The 22717-nt window shown below is 33.7% G+C and overlaps 1 protein-coding gene across 1 annotated transcript in view; it reads left to right on the top strand.

Moving 5' to 3' along the window:
- Positions 1-5146: 5146 nt before the first annotated feature.
- Positions 5147-22717, top strand: part of LOC132739310 (tight junction protein ZO-1-like) — a 99392-nt gene continuing 81821 nt past the window's right edge. Inside the window, exons 1-3 of the mRNA XM_060726996.1 lie at positions 5147-5471; positions 6357-6552; positions 7240-7333. Coding sequence (XP_060582979.1) covers positions 5186-5471; positions 6357-6552; positions 7240-7333 — 576 coding nt within the window. The 5' untranslated portion in view covers positions 5147-5185. The remainder of the gene's footprint in view (positions 5472-6356; positions 6553-7239; positions 7334-22717) is intronic.

Genomic DNA, 22717 nt, shown 5'->3' with positions numbered 1-22717 from the left:
ACTTTATTTTGTTTTACAAATCACATCATTTAAATTTTAAGTAAATCGACATTTTAGGTTGTTTCTTAGCTTAACTTTAATTAGATTTACTTTAAAATTGAAACTGTGTTTTAACCATTGGGCCTCTCACTGCTGTAGGTTCGAATCCCACTAGGGACTTAAAAATTATTCCATGCGACTTGACTATCTAGCTAGCTTATGAAAGGTCCCTGGATCTGCTTTGGTGCCAGCTTGTGCCCTATAAAAAATGAATATAGGGGCATCTGATTTGTTCCACTACCAGGTAAGCTGATTTGTGAACAGGTTAAACAGCTTAATGGAAAAGGGGATTTATCCCCCTCAAAATATAAAAACACTGGGGGGAAAATAAATTACTTTTTACAAATAGGCTTTGTATTTATTTCCGTAAGCTTCTTTGCGTTACTTATAGCTGGCTATTCTCTTTGACAGGCAGATTTTGTTTTTGTCTAAACTTTTACTATTTGTATAAAATATATTTTATGCAAATTAATTTTAACTGACTGATCTATGTATAGAAATGTTACACCATGTTTTTATCTATTTTTATTATTATTATATTTGTTGTATGCATTTGTTTAATGTAAATAAGAAATATTGTACAAAGTTTAAAATCCCTTTAATGTATGCTTTAAATCTACGTTATGTTTTGATATAATAAACTACTAACATTTCAATACAAAAAAATGTGTTGTTTTAGTTTTTTGGAAAAAAAAAACAGAAGAAAATTTAAGCTGAGGCTAGCTCGATTATAAAACAAGTTATTGCAACAGTTACCTTTATAGAGGTTACTGGAACTCAATCAAATTTGATTTCATATGAGGAAATATGGCTGATTAGGGCTCAAACCCACGATCGCTGGGTTGAGATGCAGGCAACCACAAAGTGCCAGTTTGTGTCTGTAAAACACAAGGGGGGCATTTGAGGTCTTCCTTCTCCAGTAAAGCTAGATACTTGCCCTATACAGTGTTGAAGTGATTGTGGAAACTGTATAAAATTGCTGCTGTAACACATTGCATGCTGGGAAATTTGTCGTCTGCTAAAATTGTTGTCTGCTAAATCATAGAAATAATATGACTATATATATCAAATAGCTTAGTACCTGACAAGACGTTGGGATACTTAGCGTCTATTCTAGTAAAAGTTGTTTATAGTACGTTTGTAATCATCGTGTATATCCCATAACGCAGGAATGTAAAAAAAATAATGCAGGAATGGTGCAAAAGTAACAGAATTTTATGGAAAAGAAACGCAGAGGTTGTGCAAAAGTAACGCACATAGGCGTGAAACCAACACCATAGTAAGTAATTTAAGAAACAATAAATAAATATTTTAATTTTTTTGGTATCTTCTAATAGTTTCCAAAAAAAATCCTCATTTGTCATATAGATGAATCATCTTGGCTCCTTTTGCTTTGTTGACAATTGTTGGTATAATTATAGTGAATTTTGTGTGGAAGTCAAAATACTACACTGTTTACATTTAACTCTCTCATAGAGTTCTCTCCCTTACAGCAATCTTGATTCCTTAAATGAATAGTAAACTGTTATTTGAAATATTTTCAATCATCAATCAGATCTATGATTAAAAAGGATGAAGTATGTGAACCTTGTATTTAAAAAAAAAATAACCACAATTGTTTTTTTTTTTTGTTTTTTTTTTTTTTTTTTTTTTGCCAAACTAAAAATCCCTTAAACTTTGAATTGACTGCTTTGACAGATCCATTACACAAATTCAGTCGCTAACTTTCTTTTTTTTTTTTTGGTACTCATTGTAACATTTTAACTTATTATAACATTTTATGGAAATTATATATCGAAATATAAGGAATCTGGATATACGTTGCTTGTTTCTTTCCTCTACTTCTTTACGTCTGCATCTTTTAATCAATGCAATGACCGACACATTAAAACTTTAATGTCAATTACATATGGATAATTTAAAAACTTGGGCTGATCATGGCCGCTTGACTTTATGGACAGACTCAGATCTTTGACTTCTAAAGGCTGCAACGATTCATTTGCAAGCACCAATATAGAATACTCTTTAGATTTTTACACGATTTTACCAGTACTGTTTAGATTTTTACAATATTTTAACAGTACTCTTTAGATTTTTACACGAATTTACCAGTACTCTTTAGATTTTTACAAGACTTTACCCGTACTCTTTAGATTTTTACAAGACTTTACCCGTACTCTTTAGATTTTTACAAGACTTTACCACTACCCTTTAGATCTTTACTAGATTTCACCAGTAGGCCTACTCTTTACATTTTCACAAGATTTTACCAGTATTTTTTAGATTTTTACAAGACTTTACCAGTACTCTTTAGAGTTTTACAAGACTTTACAAGTACTTTTTAGATTTTTACAAGACTTTACCCGTACCCTTAGATTTTTACACGAATTTACCAGTACTCTTTAAATTTTTACTAGATTTCACCAGTACTCTTTACATTTTCACAAGATTTTACCAGTACTGTTTAGATTTTTACTAGATTTTACCAGTACTTAAATAAAGAGTATGATCAGATCAACAACCTTTCGTAAATGAACTTTCCAGCGTCCATTTTTGGAACTATCCATTATCAATTCAGGGAAATCAAGATACAATCTTAAAGTTTGTTAAGCCAGCAGTATATTTAATTTAAATTCAAAATTTATATAAAAAAGACTTTACCAAAATAAGTGCAAAACCTATTTAAACAACAATAACATAGTTTTAGACTTAATATCTAATATTCAGTCAGATTAAAATCAATAAATGTAATTTTAATTAGGTTAAATGCAAAAACGAAACGAGACAAAACAATTATTCCAAGTTCCTTCACATCCGCGTTTACATTTTTGCAAGCACTCTGCTATGGTGGCCGATTGCGGCCATTTCAAACCAGCGAGAAATTGTATCGTTTTATCATAAAATGCCGCAAGCAACTTACTGACCCGCCAGATTTTCTACCAAAATCGTACACAAAGTTGCTGGGAACGTATACACCTGATATTTTATAATAGCTGTTGGAAACAGCAAGGAACATTTTGACTTCAGTGGCCGGTACCGTCCATGGTTTGACTCTCGTTTGTCTATAAAAAGTCGAGGAACATGCAGAAAGTATTTTTTTTGCAAATGTTTTAGAAATTCTACAAAAGTCTAGGGGAAAAACTCTAAGCAGCGACTTTTTGTTCCTGAAAAATAGTTACTGTCTCATAAAATATCGTGGCGAGTAATAGCAATATTCAGCCGCGACTTTTTGCGAGTTTAGTGCTCAAACTCGATTTTTACAAAGTATGCATCAAAACAAAATATCGACCTAAAGTAGGCATATATTTGTGTGGCTTAGTCTACTATATAGACAGGAAACGTCGCGGATTTCTTCATAAAACTAGAAGTGTGGCAGAAAAACTCGAGAGTTTATATAAGCCGCGACAATTTATACAATTTCGACATAAAATTGTGTTGATTAAAAAATTGCCCGCGAGATGTTATAAACTGGCAGCAAAATTTCTCGCGGCTTTAAAATTGGCGCTACCGGCCACCATACTCTGCCATTTCCATTTAAACATTCTGGAAAAATAAAGAAAGAGAAAAAACAATGGCAACAATAAGGTTTAAACAATTATAGATCTCTCTTACATAAATGTATCACTTAACCGGCTGTGCTATTGCGTCTGTGGTAATGACTTAAACATGAACATTAGGCTAGTGTGAATTCAAAAACATAAGCTTATTCCATATTAATTCTCGTAGATTACACAGACAAAACCGAAGTGGGATGGGATATTTAAAAGGATGCTATAATGTTTTAACAATTAACAGGTCAATAAAATTGTAAGACTATATTTGCTTCAAATGTTTCAACCACTTTAAGAGCGTTTCTGTCGTGGTCAGCATCCTCAGAATTATGTTTCTGTACATGTACCAGCAGCAGTTGTCTACGACAGAGCTAGTTTGTGCACCTGAAACATGTTCAAGAAAAGACACAATGGGTTGAATCGCTGTCTTTGTGTATTACAGATTTCCATTTATTTATTTCAAACTTGTGACATTTTGAACAACAACAACAAAGGCCAGTTTTAACGGAATTTACAAAATTTTCCTCAAAGTATTTTAATTTTTTATGAAATTGGGAAACGTCTTCAAAATTACCTGATAATTATTATCTACATGTAAATAGATTGATAGACTAAATATTAGTTTTAATAATTTCAGCGTTTCGTAACTTAAATTATAGCTTGAAATATAAACTTGTCATCACGAAACGAACATAGTTTACGGTATTGAAGGTAATGGTCAGTTGTGCACGAGATGGTGTTTTTCGAGTTGTGTATCTATATCTGGGTTATAAATACGGACTGTTTAGACTTTTATGCACTTCTCACCTTAGGCATACCTAAACCAGGTACGTATATTAATATACGTACCTGCCTAAACCAGGTTCTTGAAAAAATATATATGAACTGAATGAATGGATGAATGATAATGAATGAATGAAAGAATTATGAATGAAAACGATATTTGAAATGGATTTAGCACTGACCCTTAAGCGCATGCTTGACACATTAATTATCGTTATTGAACATCGATTTTACATTTTTCCTGGTTCTAACCAATAAGGAAATTTTCGTACTCAAGGAACAAAAAAATTTGTTTGGTGTGTAACAGTGCATGCCTACTGACGTGTATCTTTCTGTTTTAGCCTTGTAGTAGTACTGTTGCCAAGAAGGAATTTTAATAGGCTAAAACTTGTCTAGATTCGCGGATAACCAGAAGAATGTATTATTGTTGATAAAATGGCAACAAATCACAACTGCAGCCGTGTTTTTACTTTCACTTTCATTTTAAAGTTTGCACACCTGGAATGTTCACGTGACGAAAACAAATCAACGTGCTTTCACTTTCAAAATAGTAAACACCAGGTGTCGCTTTTTAAGCGTCGTAGTAATTTGAAACACCTAAAGGATTTTACGGAAACTATAACAGTCGGAAACAAAACAGACATTTTCTTAAATAAGCCGTTTTACAAACTAATTGATTAAATTGCTTTACGTGAAATAAGTAATATTTTGTGATTTATAACCAATATATTTCAAAAAGACATTCTGAAACTGTTAATTTAATTACGGAAATCAAAGTAGCACCTGTTGATACTTTCGAACTTGCAATCAAAATGGCGACCAAAACTTCGAAAGTTGGTCGACTATTACAAAAACATAAGACAGCGTTTAGTAAAGACATTGACATCAATCGTATTGTTTCAAAACTTACACAGAGAGGAGCTTTAAATAAAAAGGAAGAGGAAGTTATTTTAGAATGTGGCGATCAAAAACAAAAAGGAGAAATTTTTATGGACATTTTGTCAGAAAAGGGTTCACGATTTTTTCATGAATTCTGTGCTGTTTTAGAAGAGTGTGCCCCGCATTTATTGACAAGATTTTTATTAGATGCCAGTCCAGGTATATTTTTCATATTATGGTCTTTATAAAATAATAACACTGATAGGCCCTAGCCTACTGATTCATGTTTAATATTCATACCTACCTGTGTTGTGAATAGACTATTCACTAGTCCAGGTACAATATGTACAAAATAACAATACTGTTACGGTTAGATCAATAGGTAGAGCATTTGACTGTGAGTCGGTCAATCAGAGTTCTATTCCTGGACGATGCTTAAGGTCTCTTTTGTTGGGATTGATCATGAAATCCTTTCTATGTTCATTCGCAAACCTCTACTCAGGCATGTACTATTGCTATCAATTCATTGCAAGTATGAAGACAACTAGTACTGGTTTACTGCTTGACAGCCTGCCCTGCTATGCTCTGGTAAATTCAATGAGGCTTAATTTCTGCTGTGAAAAGGCGTGATCCAGAGTGAAAACTACTACCACCACCACCAACAACAATACCAGAAGCTTGTAGTCCAATATATCAGATGTTACAGGCAATGTTACAGTTTATGATTGTCAAGCCAAGAAATTGAAATATCTCTAAGCAACAAAATAATTATAGGACTATAATAGCCAGCTGATTATTGTTCAATATTCTAACATGTATATATGGTCTGTGGTCTTTACACATTTTAAACAAGTAAGCTTTTTCAGAGTTGATGAAGATTAGCTAATGTGTATAAGTGGCTGTACAATCAGTTATCATGATTCGACACCCTTAGTTTAAAATTCTATTTGTAAAAACTATTGTAGACCTGAAAAATCCTCAGGCACTGACCAGGATTTGAACCCTTAACCTCTTGGTTTCAAGACGGACACTCAACCATGTCCCTAATGGCTGTTGGAAAATGGCCTATACCTTGCTTTAAAATATATTAATTTATGAATTTAGATTCAGATGAAAAGAAACCTACGCAGGCGTTACAACTTGGCTTTGAGTTGGCATTAAAGGAGCGAGATGCAGTATTACGAGAAAATGCTAAAGCTTTAGAGGAACGCGACCAAGCTATGAGGAGGGCAAAGCAGTTACAAAATGAACGTGATAAAGCGCTGGAAAGTCTAGAAACCCTCACATCAAAAAGAAACACGTATGTTTGCTTTTATGTTTATGTATAGTTACTCACCTGACATCTTGACTTCCTCTACCAGTAAAGCTGGAAAGCCACAATATGTCCTTTACTGTGTTGGTGCGACGTTAAACCCAGCTACAAAAAAAAAATTGTATAGTAGCAATGATGATGAGAGAAATGTGCAGCTTGATTAGAGCTCAAACCTTAGACCCTGTTACCTTGTGCTACTGACTTAGCTGTAAGGCTGCTTAACATTTATAGGAATGCTTTACAATTTGTTTGTTTGGTTTGGTTTTACTATGTGCCATCATATGGCACAGAAACAGGAAAGAATATTTTGGCTAACCTCGGGTGTTACAAACTTATAATAAAAGAGCCAAGCCAACTGTTCTGACTCTTTACTGTGGGTTGCTTAATTATAGCATTTTGATTTATAGAAATTGTTAAAAACATGCTGAATTTATATAATGATTATGCCTTATTTTGCTTTGCTTAAGGAATATTTCATTCGAATTTAAGGAATATTTCATCTTAGTATCAGAACACAAAAATTGAGCTGCCAACAGTATAGAGCCTGGTCAGGCTGTACTAGTGTGCAGACTGGCATACCTTAATTCATTTTTGATTGCCAGCAAGGTTGTGATATGAGTAAATTCATCTAATGGGTCAAAAATTAAGCATATAAATAAACTTTTTTTCTTGTAGACCACAAATAGAAAGACGCTCAGTTTCACCGTCAAGACGGAACAAAGAAAAGCTGAAGGCTGTCGACAGTGACCTTGAAACAGAAATCGAGGAGGTAAATTGTTTTGCCCTGCAATAAAAGGGGATTATATGTAATATTGATATGATTTTATATGTAATGTTGAATTCTACTGTAATTTCATTTAACCTATAAAAAATTTTTATATTATTTTTGGGGAAAAATTTAAATTTTCCCGGGAAAAAATTTATAGCGGGAAAAAAAAAGAAAAAAGTAAATTTTTTTAACAGTAAAACATTATAAAAAATGTACCTTTTAGTAAAACATTTTTCCCAGAAACAAAAACTTTTGGGGCGTAAATGATGATTTTTTAAAGGGAATTTTAAATTTATTGTTTGCCCAAGTTAATAATTATTTGGATTTTGGTTTTTTTCAATTTAAAAGGGATTTTAAGGGCCTTTTTTTAAAAATCCCCTATGATCCCCCTTTTGGTTCACAGATTTGGGCCAAGGTTTTCCCAACACGGGGAAAAAAATTCCCTTCCGGGATATTCCCTTTAAGGGGGTTTTGAAATGGGATAAAGGGAAATACTTGCATATATTAATAATTATACACCTTCATTGTTCAATTGAATACCTAAAACACACAATAAGTACAAGTAGGACACTTTGTTTAGTAAACAAGCTGTACAGATGCACAAGTTCGACTGAACACAACATTTCCAACACAACGCTTTAATAATCTTTATTGTAAGATGTATTTATCATAAAGGTAACCAGTCAAGTTCAAAGCATGAAGGAGAAACAAAACATATTTCAAAACAGCAATTTGTAATCACAATTATCTTTTGGTACTTATATTTTACCAGTCTAATTTCCTCCTGACTTCAAGTGAAGTATGCAACAACAGTACTAGTTTTATTTCTCTAAACGCCAGGCAGGCAATCGTAAAAATTAAAGTTAATAGAGGCAAACATTGCTACCAACTGATGTAGTTTCAAGTTAAAGGGAGTTTACTGCCTCTTCACAAATCGCAACTTAGCTCCACAACAGATACAGAGTTTGACTATTTCCTGTACATTCTCAGGAATTCCCTGCATTTCCCAGTATCTTTGGAAATACTACTTGAATTCCCACTTAAATGCCAACTCTGATGGTTGATAGTAGTTCACAAAGAGGTGACATTCAGAACTTTGAAAAGTCCCAAATGGTCAAGAAAACTTTCAGCCATTTAAAATCTCAATTGTTGACATTTTGTGTACATACCTGTAAAAACAAAGTTGTAAAATCCAGGATTTGGGGTGGTGAGGGTGCCGTGGGGGTAGTGTGTGTTCAATTCTTAACTGTGAGCCATGAATTTACCCTTCGCAAAATTACAATGTATTATATGGTTTCAGAAAATGATTATATTACTCCAGCAAATGTTTATATGGTTAATAAATGATCAAAGTGTATCTGATTGTAACTATTCACTTATATGGCACATGATATATGTATCAGTCTCAAAGATGTGTATAAAAGCCTCAAATGGTTATGAATTATATATATAAGTTTACATATGATAATTAATGAATTATATTAACTTATAAAGGGTCGTGAGAGATATAGAAGATTAAAGGTAAGCTGGAGTTGTGAACATGGTTGCATGCTATATGTTCTTGTATAACTTCCTGCAGTTAGATAAAAAACCAGGGGATAGAATACTCCCAGGGGTTTACCTGTAGTGTTTGATTTTTGCTTTTTCTGACCTCATAATATCATTTTGGGTTATAATGTTTCTCTCACAATAAATCTCATTTGAGATGTAAGTTTCTCTCATAATCTTGTGTGGGATATAACGTTACCTCATAATTTCATGTGAGATAATATTATGTGAGTTTCTCTCATAATATCGTGTGGGATATGTGAGTTTCTCTCATAATATTGTGTGGGATATGTGAGTTTCTCTCATAATATTCTGTGAGATATAAATTATTTTCATAATCTTGTGTGGGATATAAAGTTACCTCATAATTCCATATGAGATATGTGAGTTCCTCTCATAATTTTGTGTGTGATATGAAGTTAACTCAATCTCATGCAAGTTTCTTTCATTATCTCATGTTGGATATAAGTTTCTCCCATAATCTTACATGAGATATAAAGTTTACTCATATTCTTATGTGTGATTTTACATTCCTCATAAAACCTCAAGTAGGATATTAAAATCTCATAATTTCATGTGGGATATAAAGTTTACTAATAATTGTATGTGGGATATGAAGTTACCTCATAATTTCATCTGGGATACAAACTTCCCCCAAAATCCTATGTGGAATATCCTCATAACCTCATGTGTGGTATTAAAATCTCATAATATATAGGATACAAAATTTTCTCATAATTTCATGTGGGACATCGTTACATATTCATGAGGGATACAAAATTCCCTCATAGTTTCATGTGGGATATCCTCATAAGCTCATAAACAGATTAACTATAACATAGAGTGATTGCCATTTTTGCGGTGTTGAATAAAACAATAACATGTTTGACTAGATGCTATAATATTTGGTTTAATGTATTCAGCTTGCCTCCAAATTACATTTTGTCACCTTAGTGCAGTAACATGATAACTTCTAATACAAATTAATAGGAGTTAACCAGTTGCTGCACTAAGGTGATGTGATTTCTTGTTTTTGTTTATCACTTATCCCTCACTGCTATGTACTTTTAACCATGTCAGGCAGGGATTTTTTTCATATGAGGAAACTCTCAAGCTGACTTATAAAAAGTCAGTTTTGAAATATTTTAGATATACATTTGGAGGCAAGCATGATAAAATGATTTATGCGCCCAGATACTTTTTCATAGAGCATATATTTGCAGGTTTGTCTTTCCATCCATTTATATTTGTATGCCATTTACTTACCTTGTCTCATACAAAATGATTTGATATCTTAGGATTCTTGGTGTGTTTATGTACCGGACCCAATGATAAGGGAAACGGCAAAGATTAACCATTCAATTGAAGAAATAAAGATAGTCCTTTTGTAATTATTGCTCTTTTATTCCTCAATCTTTTAGCGGTAAATACTGCAAAATACAAAAATAACAAACATAAGTCTTACTGCATAAGCTCTGCACAATTATTTTTCAGAAAAATCATGTATGAAGTTGGTATTCAAGTTAAAACAATACAGTGAACTTATTTAATAGTTAAAATATTCATACTATTAATATCATTACAAAAAGTAACATACTAAATGCAATAAACATGGTACGAATGGTTTCGAGTACGAATCTTATTTCAATAGCGAAAGGCCAGAAGGGCTTTCCCAAATGGATTTATTACTGTCTATGTAACAAACAATACTGGTTGTCAATAAAAACCATATTAACTTACACTATGCAACCTTATAAAGTGTTAATTGCATGAAAAACAAGTTCGCAAGGTTTACGTAGATGAAAATGCTGCTCCAAACATGGCTGACACACGAGACAAAACTACCGACAAGAATCTTAATTAACAGAAAGTATAAAACTCCAAAAAGAACAAATAGGCTTCGCGCTGGGGTAGGCATGACACTCCCCATCTGATATCTAAGGAAGGATATCACTACTTTTACTTCTTCTCAAACAAATTCTAAATAAGTAAGTGAAAATATAACAAAGTCTATAAATGTCCTGTACATAAAAATATCTGGGGCCCTCAGATAAATCCTTACACAGTTCAAAAATAGACATGTTTTTAATTCTATAAAAAAAATACAAAATAAATCACTTTAACAAAAAGCTGATTATTTTCGCGTCAAATATATACACTTGGTAAGGATACAAGTCAAAACATGAACTCTGCTATGAAATAACAAAGCGACAAATATAACAGAGTATGTTAAATTTTAAGCTCCAATTGATGCGTATTCCTAAAAATATTATGTAGCCAAAAATAACAATTCTTACAATTACTTAAGGATATAATATTACTATGCACGAAATCAAATAATACTATTACTGCGTCACACCACAACTGACAATTACTTAATTCAGTTAGAAACAAAATAACTTCAAAATCTTTTACACAAATGTCATTAAATCTTTTAACAATTTTCAACAGTATACAGAAATACTTTTTCATATAAATGTCAATATCTCACTAACAACACAATATCAACAATAGGCCGAATGTAAAATGCCTTTTTTCCATTTTTGAGAACACAAATCTCAACTTTGCGAATTTTCCATCAGCCCGGGGAAAAATTTGTTTAAACCCCACCTAAAAGGGAATTATTGCGAACTAAAATTCATTATCTTTGTTAAAAAACAACATCATTGAGCTTAAATGGGGGGAAGAAGGGTTTTTTTCCCCCTTTGGGCCTTCTTTGTAAAATTGAAGAAAATTCCCTTTTTTTAAAGTACCCAAAAAAATGATTTTTGCTAAAAATTGGACACGTTTCCACTGATCCTTGTAAAGATTCTTAAAGGATTGGTTATCAACAGGTTGTTGATCAGTCTTTTTAACTTTTATGTTTAAAAATTTTGAAGGGTCAAACAAAATGAGGGCCCGTCCCGGGGCCAGTAGAAACAGGTAAAAATTGGTCGGGGTTAAATTTTGGGGAAATAACCCCAGCCTTTGAGGGAGCAAGTACATCATGTGTGAGATTATGAACATTGCACAGCATAGATTCTAAAATGCGTCTTGATATCCCAATCATTCTTTCCCAGACCCCTCCCATGTGTGAACTATGTGGGGCGTTGAAAATCCACTGAGACCCTGACCTGTTGAAGAACCCCTTGATCTGACCATCCTCTACATTAATGACATCAACACCTATATTATCAGTAGAACCTACAAAACTTGTACCACGGTCAGACCTGAAAATCTTTACGGGTCCTCGAATTGCAATGAACCGTCTTAGTGCATTAATAAATGCAGAAGAAGTCATTTCATCCACTACTTCTATGTGCACTGCTCTAATAGTAAGACATGTAAAGAGTACAGCCCAACGTTTAACGCTCGCTTGAGAACTTCGAGTCTTACGTGCAACAACCTGCCAAGGACCAAAAACATCTACCCCTACATAAGAAAAAGCTGGACCTAACTCAGTTCTATCTAAAGGCAAATTAGCCATCTTTTGACTTTCAAATTTTCCCCTAAGCTTCCTGCATGTTACACAGTTAAAAATCAGAGAGGAAATAGCACGTTTTGCGCCTACAATCCAATAACCTCCCTGTCTAATAGCTCCCTCTGTAAATACACGTCCTTGATGATGCACAGACTCATGAAAAAATCTTATAAGTAACCTTGCAATATGCTGGTTTTTGTGCAGAATGATGGGATGCTTCTCATCATAAGGTAATGAACTTTGACCCAAACGACCACCAACCCTAAGTACACCTGTGGATTCATCAATAAATGGATCTAACTTCAATAATGCACTACCAGAATGGATAGGAGTTTTGAAAGACAGTGCATCTATTTCTTCCTTAAAACAGTCGTATTGCCCCTCTCTTAAAATCACTAAAGTAGCCTTGGACTTGATATTGACAGCATGTGACTCATTACAAATATGCCAACCTTTACATGTATCAATTTTCTTAAGGGACATTACTATATGTATAAGGATACCAATAGCAGCTACTAATTTGTACCATGAAGAAAAACGTTCAAATCTGCTAGACCCCAACATTAAATCCTTGTTCACTCTAGTTGCCATGGCAACGACTCTAGAACGAACTTCTTTATCCAACTGAGGATCTACCAAAGGGAAAAACTCTCTTAAAGTCTCAGAATTTCTCCTCAAGAATTCCGGTCCTTTAAGCCACACACTATCCTTAAGTTGATCAGGATTACAACCCCTAGAACCTATATCTGCAGGGTTCTTATCTGAGCAAATATACCTCCATTGCGTAGGAGAACTAATTTGACGTATCTTGTATACCCTGTTACTTACATATGTGTAAAATCTACGTGATTGATTGTTGATGTACCCTAGTACAACCTTGCTATCAGTGTAAAAGTTTACTTGACTAAACTGTAAAAACATGTTCTCTACAACGAGCATATACAACTCTGTAGCTAAAACTGCTGCACATAATTCTAAACGGGGAATAGTATGTCCCGAAGATGGAGCAACTTTGCTTTTGCCTAATACAAAACTAACATCCTTCTCATATCTATTCAAGCAACCAACAATGTAAACTACAGCAGAAATCGCCCTTTCTGATGCATCAGAAAATATGTGCAGTTCCAAGTTATCCATCTTAGACAAAGACACATTGAAAAGAGACCTAGGTACTCTAATGCTACACAATTTATCCAAATCACTAAGCCAGTGCTGCCATCTGACTTCAAAATCAGTCTGAACAGGTTCGTCCCAGTCTATTCCACTTGATACTACGTCTCTAAGAATCAATCTACCTTCTAATATTACTGGAGATAAAAACCCTAGAGGATCGAACACACTGTTTATTGATGACAATATACCCCTCTTGGTAACAGAGCTATTTTGTACTTGGTTGAAAAGGAAACAATCCTGGTTCAAATCCCACTCAAGGCCTAGACTTCGACTAGTAGGACAATTATCAAGCTCGAAATCAATACAGTTCAAAACTGTAGCCACATCTTCTTTAGGAAAAGATTCAATAACTTCTCGAGAATTGGAAGACAATTTGTGTAATCGGATCCCTGATTTAGCCAAAGAAGCTTGAGTGCGATAAACCAAATCAACAGCCTCAGATACTGTAGGGCAAGAAGTAAGTCCATCGTCAACATAGAAATCCCTATTAACAAACTGAACTACATCAGCATCAGAATGCTCTACAGCTTTCCTTAAACCATAGGTAGCTATAGCCGATGACGGTGAGTTTCCAAATACATGTTTACACATTCTGTATTCTACAAGAGGCTTCATAGTATCATTATTTTCATGCCAAAAGAAACGTAAGTAATTTCTATCTTTTTCATTAACACCGAAACAGTAAAACATCTGTTCTACATCAACAGAAACCGCAACAAGTTCTTTCCTAAATCTAAGTAACACACCTAGGAGACTATTTGTTAAGTCAGGTCCCTGCATCAGTACAGAGTTCAGTGAAACACCCTCAAATTGAACTGCCGAGTCAAAAACGACCCTTATCTTATCCGGTTTCTTAGGATGATAGACCCCAAAAATAGGTAAGTACCAGCATTCAGTACTTTCTTGCAATGGGGGTGCTATTTCAGCATGACCATTTGCAATAAGTTTATGCATGAATTCAACAAAATGCTGTCCCTTGAGGGGATTTTTACTCAAACTTGCCTCAAGATTACTGGCTCTATGGAGTGCCTGTGCTCTGTTGTTGGGTAATCTAGGACGGGGAGACTTGAATGGAAGAGGGGCTGACCATCTATTACTTGAATCAAGCACAAACTCTGTACTCATTTGAGCCAAAAAGGTTTGATCATCAACAGACAGAGACGGTTTGTTATCACGGACATCAGATGCGAACACATAATCATATGTAAACTGTGTTGACACATGATCATTATTATGTACATTACTACAAGGTTTAAACAGAGTATATCTTCCATTGTCTAACACATATGTAGAATTACATTCAGGCTCAAATGAGCCAACATCTTTTGACTCAGCAACATGGAACTTGCTCGGACATTGAGGCAAAAGTGAAGCTCGCCCATCACCCACAATATAGGTTTTCTTTACACTGACATTAGGGATAATGTGTGCAATACCAAGACACACCTCACCTATAATAACCCATCCAAGGGGCAGACGCTGTGCAAACGGGGAACCTTTCGGCCCAAAGCGCTGATCTAGCACATGGTGTACATCTGGGATATCTCGACCAAGCAGAAGTAACATTTCAGCATCTTCAACTATTTCTGGGATAAAAGGGGCTACATCAGACAAATGTGGGTGATTGGCCGCAACACTTGGTGTAGGAATCTCATTCCTATCACTTGGTATACCAGAACATTCTATAACAGTAGGCAAATCAAAATGAACACTTTTGTCAATACATTCAACAACTAAGTCATTAAGCTCTCTGCCATGTTGCTTAGAAATGCCATTACATGAAGACATTAGATATTCTACAGGTTTACCAGATACATTTAAAAAAATTTTGAACAATTTTGGTTTTTCTAAAAATCTGTTACTCTGTTTATAACCCGTAGATAAAAAATAAAAATAATTAAACTGGTTTAATTTTTTCCAAAAAAAATACAACAAGTATTTATTTTTTCCCCAAGATTTCCCCGGAAAGGGGATCATTTTTACAAATTTTAGTACATTTAATGGGGTTTAAAATTCCCGTTTTTCCCCTTAAGCCGGGCTGTTATTTGGGCCCAAAAATAACCTTCTCTTCCCCTTTTTGAAAATTTTTTTTTTATTTTTCCCAATGTTCTCCCGTCCATATTTTCGGAAATCGTTTCCCCCACCTACGAATTTGTTGGTTTTCCCAAGGGCTCTTTTCAAAATTTCGGCCCGATGACTAGGAAAAATAACACTTAAAAAGCACAATTTATTTTCAGAAAGAAAACTACGCTTTTCTTCTTCCGACTTACACTGAAATCTTTTACATTCTGATAAACGATGTGGTGCACCTTTGTGAATCAAGCACTTATCATTTAACACACTAGATTTCTTATCACTCTGAATTTCTGTTTTCGACGCAGCCACACGACTACTCGATACCTTTTGATCATAATGAGAAGAATCCCGACTTCTCTGACGATTTGAAGCCGTAATTTCAAATGCAAAACTTGGATCATTAAATATGACACTGAACTTTTTCACAAAGCTTGTAAAGAAGGAGAATGGTGGAAATGGAACACTGTTGACTTTCTTTGTATGTTGATGCATGAGCAATCCATTTCTGCTGCAAACTGTATGGCAATTTGTTGACAATGGGGTTCACCCCTATAGATGAATCGAAGTAGGATAGTGTTTTATGGTACTGTGGATTAGACATCAGACCTTCAATCTCCTGTAGTAAGTCTGCTAACTCGTACAACCTAACTCTGTCTTTGTTAGTCAAGATGGAAAAGCTTGAAAGCCGATTGGTCAATGAACTAAGGACACTTTCCGGGGTTCCAAATCTTTCATCAAGACGTTGCCATATTTGGATTAAAGCTTGATTGGCATCATGAAGATATGCAGTACGTAGACTTACTGCATGTTTTCTTGAGCTGGGACCCAAGTATTTTATTAGCAGATCTATTTCTTCGCTACTTGACAACAACATTTCGTCACTGATGGATTTAAAGCTAACTTTCCAAGCTTGATAGTTACCACATGTGTCATTAAAATTTGTAAGCCTTGACAAAATTAAGTCTTTTCTCAACAAAAACTGAGCTGTAACACTTTTCTCCTGATCTGCTAACTTCAAATATTTCTCTTTATCCTCTGTTCCATAATTTAGAATGTATTGTCCTACTTTAGACAACGGATCTTGTTCAGGTAAACTGTCCCCTAAAACAGAGCTTTTCTGTGAACTTTCTATCTTCGCTAGTTCTTCAGCTTCAGTTACAAGTACTTCAGCTTCTTTTTTGTATTTTAATAATTCAAGATCTGCATTAATTTCTGCCTGCTTCTTTTTCAGTTTTGTTTCCTGCTCCGCGAATTTGAAACGAACTTGTGCTGCTTTAGCCTCCATTGCTTTTGCTGTAGCTGAGTTCATTGTACTCGAAGCAACACCAGATATCTCACTCTTACCACTTTGGGACATTAATTCAATCTTTTCCGACTTAATCATTTTGATTGTCCTAAGATATTGCTTTACCTTTTCTTCTAAATCAATGTAGGAATTGTCCAACCATGTACTTTGTGTCTCACTCTCTTTTGTTTTGACACTTTCTAAATATTTAGCATATTCTCCATATACCGCCTGCACTGCATTATGTAATTTTATACACAAGTCTTTACACTTGTTCAATGCAGAAATTGAACTGTTAACAGAAAGCCCTGAGTTTGATGCAATGTGATTCTCAAGTTCTTTTACAGTTTCATTGTACTTTGTAAAAAGCTTCTGATCCTGTTGTTCAAACAACTCCATAGCTTTTTCAGTTAATATTCTAGTTCTACGAACTTCCATGAAATGTGATTATGTCAATGACCACTTCATTTGCTGCCAGTTATTTTACTGTACCGGACCCAATGATAAGGGAAACGGCAAAGATTAACCATTCAATTGAAGAAATAAAAAGATAGTCCTTTTGTAATTATTTCTCTTTTTTTCCCCAATCTTTTTTTGCGGTAAATCTGCAAATACAAAATAAAAAAACATTTTCACTGATAAGCTCTGCAAATTTTTCAAAAAAACATGTATAAGTTTGGGATTCAAGTTAAAACAAAACATGAACTTTTTTTAATAGTTAAAAAAATTCATATATTAATATCTTACAAAAAAGTAAATATAAATGCAATAAACATGGGGAAAATGGTTTTATAAATCTTATTTAATAGCGAAAGGGGCCAAAGGCTTTCCCAAAGGGTTTATTACTGCTATGTCAAACAAAGGTTGTAATAAAACCAATTAACTTTCACTAGCAACCTTATAAGGGTTAATTGCATAAAAACAAGTTGAAGTTTACGTTATGAAAATGCTGCCCAAAAAATGGCGACACCGGACAAAATACCGAAAGAATTTAATTAACAGAAAGTATAAAACTCCAAAAAGAACAAATAGGCTTCGCGCTGGGGTAGGCATGACAGTTTATACATTTGTTAAACCCCTCTCTTGGGATAGGACTTAAGGTCATTTTGGTCAAGGTTGTGCCAGTGATGTTAAAAATAGGTTGACCCACTTTTACCCCCGAAAAGGCCATGTCATAAGTTTTGTCATTTTTATAGACACTAAAAATAGATTTTCTTACTTTTCATCATACTAAGTCAAGGTCACTCAAGCTTAAAATAGTTTTCTTTTTTGCACTCCTGTCTCCATTGAAAGACCATGTTATTAATTTTAACCATTTAGGTCAAGGTCGCTGAAGCTTAAAATAGTTGTACTTTTACTCCATTAAAATGCATTGTTATAAGCTTGGTCATTATGGTCAAGGTCAATTAAGCAAAACATAGATTTTCTTACATTTTATGATAGTAAGGCCATGTTATTAATTGTAAATATTTTGGTCAAGGTTGCTGAAGCTAAAAATAGTTTCTTACTTTTACTCCATTGAAAGGCCATGTTATAAGCATTGTCATTTGGGTCAAGGTCACTGAGGCGAAAAATAGATTTTCCTACTTTTTATCATAATATCTTAAGGCCATGTAATTGATTGTACCATTTGAGGCAAAAAATAGTTATCCTTCTTAAGCTCCACTGAAAGCTTTGTCATTTTGGTCAAGGTCAATGAGACTAGAAATAGACTTGTATTGGTTGTAAGGCCATGATTATTAACTTTATCAAAGCGACTTGAGGAAAAAGGGAATGGGGTTTGTCAGTGTTTGTTATGATACCTATTTAGTAAAATGCTCATGAAATTGATAAGCCCATATTTTTTGCTTATTTTGCATGTTTATAATTTTGCAACACATTGTGTATTTTGTGGTCACCATGACCTAATCACATTCATTACATCACCTCTTCATGTAGTTTATATGGTACCTATGGCATGATAATTGATTGTTGGATAATTAAGGGATTCCAGTAGATCTGAAAAGAAGCATGGAGGTGTATTTGAATTAGTTGATTGTAATGCAATGTTAGATTTAACATGATATCAATATTTCTTTTTTCTTTTAGGAAAAATATGTTATTATTATTATTTGATTTTATTAGTTATATAAATGAAACCTACTTTTATATGTTAAGTAAGAGTGATTTTACTTGTAAGTTTTAATGAAACCATGACTGGATGTGTTTATTTTGTATAGAAAAAAAGTTATCATGGTGTGTGTGTGTAGGGGGTGGGGGTTTGGGCAGGCGGGTTTAGTGGGTACGGGATGGGCATTTCTCATGATAATTAAAGTGAAATAACAGTCTGGGTTATACATTAATATACAAAATAATTCACAAAGATTATTTTGTTTAAGTGTGTAGCTAACATATATATTTTGATTGGAATTTGTTATTTTAATGCCATTACAGCTGTAGTTGCAATTTAAGAAAAAAACAACATAGTTAAAATAATTAAAATATTTTTTGTAATTTTGGTGCAAAATCTGAAAATATTCTTTATGTTGTTGAAATGTTGTTGAATTCCTCGTGTTTCCCTTTTGAAAGATAAGCCTATGAAAGATGCCAAGGACATTAGCCCTTGTCATCAGACATTGACAGTATATGGTACAGATAGGCTGAAAAATTTCAACTATTTTGACCAACAAAGCACAATGTGAATTCTTTGTATTTATATATCTTCAAATATCAAAGAGCTATTAGTCTGCCAATATGTCATTCAGTTTGAAGAAGAAAGTTTAGATGGTGCATTATACATGTTTGCCATGTTCACAGAAATTGTAAAGTTTAAACTGGAAAGTGTTTTACGCACTAATTAGTATGTATATTGAACTCTCTTAGTGTGTCTATTGAACTTTATTGCCTTGATATTTGACTTGCATAAGTAATTTATGGTAACTATTGTTTTAGCTTAAAGCTGCTTAAAACCCTTTTTACCTTAGTATCCATGAAAAATGCAAAAGTATGTTTGAGGTCATTGTGTTGGGAGGACAATTGCTGATCTTTTATTGAAGCTGCATTTCTTGCTTTTATGATCTGCTTTTATCAGATATATTCTTAATACTATTGTGACATGTTGTCATTGAATTCCTCAACTTTGTTCCCTTCAAAGCCTTTTATAATTATAACATTAATGTATATATGTACTTTGAAATGAGTTGCGTAAAAAGATATGTTTTGTTTTCTGCAGAACGTTTTCGTACTCTGTGTCTTTACTTTCTCTATTTCAATGTCTCTCCTCTTAGCAGAGCTGTGATAGTTTGAGCTAGTAAAAAAGAATTTGGATTCTAAATGCTTCGGTCATATTGTTGATTATTGTTTTGTATTTATTATTCCCCTGCTGAAAAAAGAATTTTGTTTGGAATGAATAAACAAGTTTTACCATATAAACAATGTTACCGTATTATTTCAAAAAAATAAAAATTTGAAACTTAAGAAAATTCAAATGAAAGGTTACATAATATTCTGTAATTATTTACAATAAGCAAGGGGAGTCATGGCCTAGTGGTAAAGGTGTCTGCCTCTTAACCCAGAGATCATGGGTTTGAGTCTTCCTTGTTTCTTCATGTGACACCAGTACTGGTTGGTTTCAGGGTGATTAATACCAGTTGCAAGAACTTGTTTCTCACTCGAGCTTAAATTTAATAAATATATGTTTAAACCAATAAGCATTTCAATACATGAAAGGAAGGTTGTTTTCATGTTCAAAAGCAGATGAATGGTAACATGCTGGAATTGTAAAATCTATGAGTTACAGGTTCGATCCACAACTAACAATACTGACTTGCGCTCTTATGGATAAGTCTCAGAGACCTTACCTGAGCCCTTACTAGTCCAACTAATTGTACTGTGCAACAAGATATTGTGCTAGATTTAGCACATCAATATATTTTGACTTAGATCCCTGACCTAAGTGATAAGCATATTGTATCTCCATATAATCCACCCAGGCTCTTATATAGATGTACATGTACACTGTTTACAGCTCAATTTCTGTGACTGTTCTGATTTTGAAATCGCTTCAACATTAAAATGGACTGTTCCAGATATTTAGCTGGGCAGATCCATTACATAAATTCAGCAGATTAAGGGTTTAACCTGAGGCACTCATATTTATATTTGTCCTCTACACAGGGTATGTTAAAGAACCGCAATTGCCTCAAGAATATGGCAATTACTGTATCCATGCACTATGCCAAAAATTTCAACTTTAATACTCTTCAGGGTTGTCAAAGATATGGGCGACTGAATTGTAGCAATAAATAAACCAAAAGACACTAAAATCAGATTTTTATAGTCATATCAGGGGAGTTTTAGCAGAATATCTCTGAAGAATGCATAAAAACCCCAAAAATAAGATAATTTCTTGTGTGTTTTATATAATGGCGTCAGTATTGCGGCACTTGGAAAACTGGAATGGGGTTGTCCGTGTATATTATGATACCTATTAAGCCAAATGCTTATGAAATTAAGAAGCCAATATTTTTTGCTTATTTTGCATGTTTATAATTTTGCAACACATTGTGTATTTTGTGGTCACATGGCCTAATCACATTCATTACATCACCTCTTCATGTAGTTTATATGGTACCTATGGCATGATAATTGATTGTTGGATAATTAAGGGATTCCAGTAGATCTGAAAAGATAAGCATGGGGGTGTATTTGAATTAGTTGATTGTAATGCAATGTTAGATTTAACTTGATATTAATATTTCTTTTTTCTTTCTTTTAGGAAATATATGTTAATTTGATATTATTAGTTATATAAATTAAACTTACATTTATATGTTAATTTAGAGTGATTTTACTTATAAGTTGAAACTATATATGTGTTTATTTTGTATAGAAAAAAGTTACCATGATGTGTGTGTAGGGGGGCGGCAGGGGGATGGGGCAGGAGGGTTTAGTGGGGACGAGATGGACATTTCTCATGATGATTAAAGTTATAGAACATTAATATACAAAATAATTGACAAAAATTATTTTGTTCAAGTGTGTAGCTTACATATATTTTGATTGGTATTTGTTATTTTAATGCCATTACAGCTGTAATTGCAATTTAAGAAAAAAGCAACATAGTTTAAATAGTTAAATAAACTTTGTAATTTTTAACAAAGTGTGAAAAAATGTGAAAATGTTCTGTATGTTGTTGAATTGTCATTGAATTCCTCATGTTTCCCTTTTGATAGATGCTAGATGACAAGCTGTTGTCACCAAACATTGACAGTATATGGTACAGATAGGCTGAACAATTTCAACTATTTTGACCAACAAAGAAAAATGTAAATTCTTTGTCAAATATCAAAGAGCTATTAGTCTGCCAATATGTCATTCAGTTTGAAGAAGAAAGTTTAGATGGTGCATTGTTTTTGCCTTGTTCAAAGTTTATTCTGGATGTTTTAGGTTCTAATTAGTATGTATATTGAACTCTCTTAGTGTGTCTATTGAACTTTCTTGCCTTGATGTTTGACATGTAAAAAATAGATTATAGTAACTATTGTTTTAGCTTAAAACTGCTTAAAATCCTGTCACACCAGAGCCACTTTATCATGGTGTTGAAGAAAAATGAAATTACCAAAGTGCATTATAAGGTCATTGTGTTGTGAGGTAATTGTGTTATGAGGACAATGAACATGAGGACAGTGTGTTGTGAGGTTATTGTGTTGTGAGGACATTGTGTTGTGAGGACAGTGTGTTGTAAGGACAGTGTGTTGTGAGGTTATTGTATTGTAGGGACAGCGTGTTGTGAGGACAGTGCATTGTAAGGACAGTGCATTGTGAGGATAGTGTGTTGTGGGGACAGTGTGTTGTGAGGATA

The sequence above is a fragment of the Ruditapes philippinarum genome, unplaced genomic scaffold (genome assembly GCF_026571515.1).
Source record: "Ruditapes philippinarum isolate M1 unplaced genomic scaffold, ASM2657151v2 ctg2649_1_1_1_1, whole genome shotgun sequence".
Taxonomy (NCBI): Eukaryota; Metazoa; Mollusca; class Bivalvia; order Venerida; family Veneridae; genus Ruditapes; species Ruditapes philippinarum.
The sequence above is the reverse complement of the archived record's forward strand: the minus strand, read 5'-3'. Positions and strand labels throughout refer to the sequence as shown.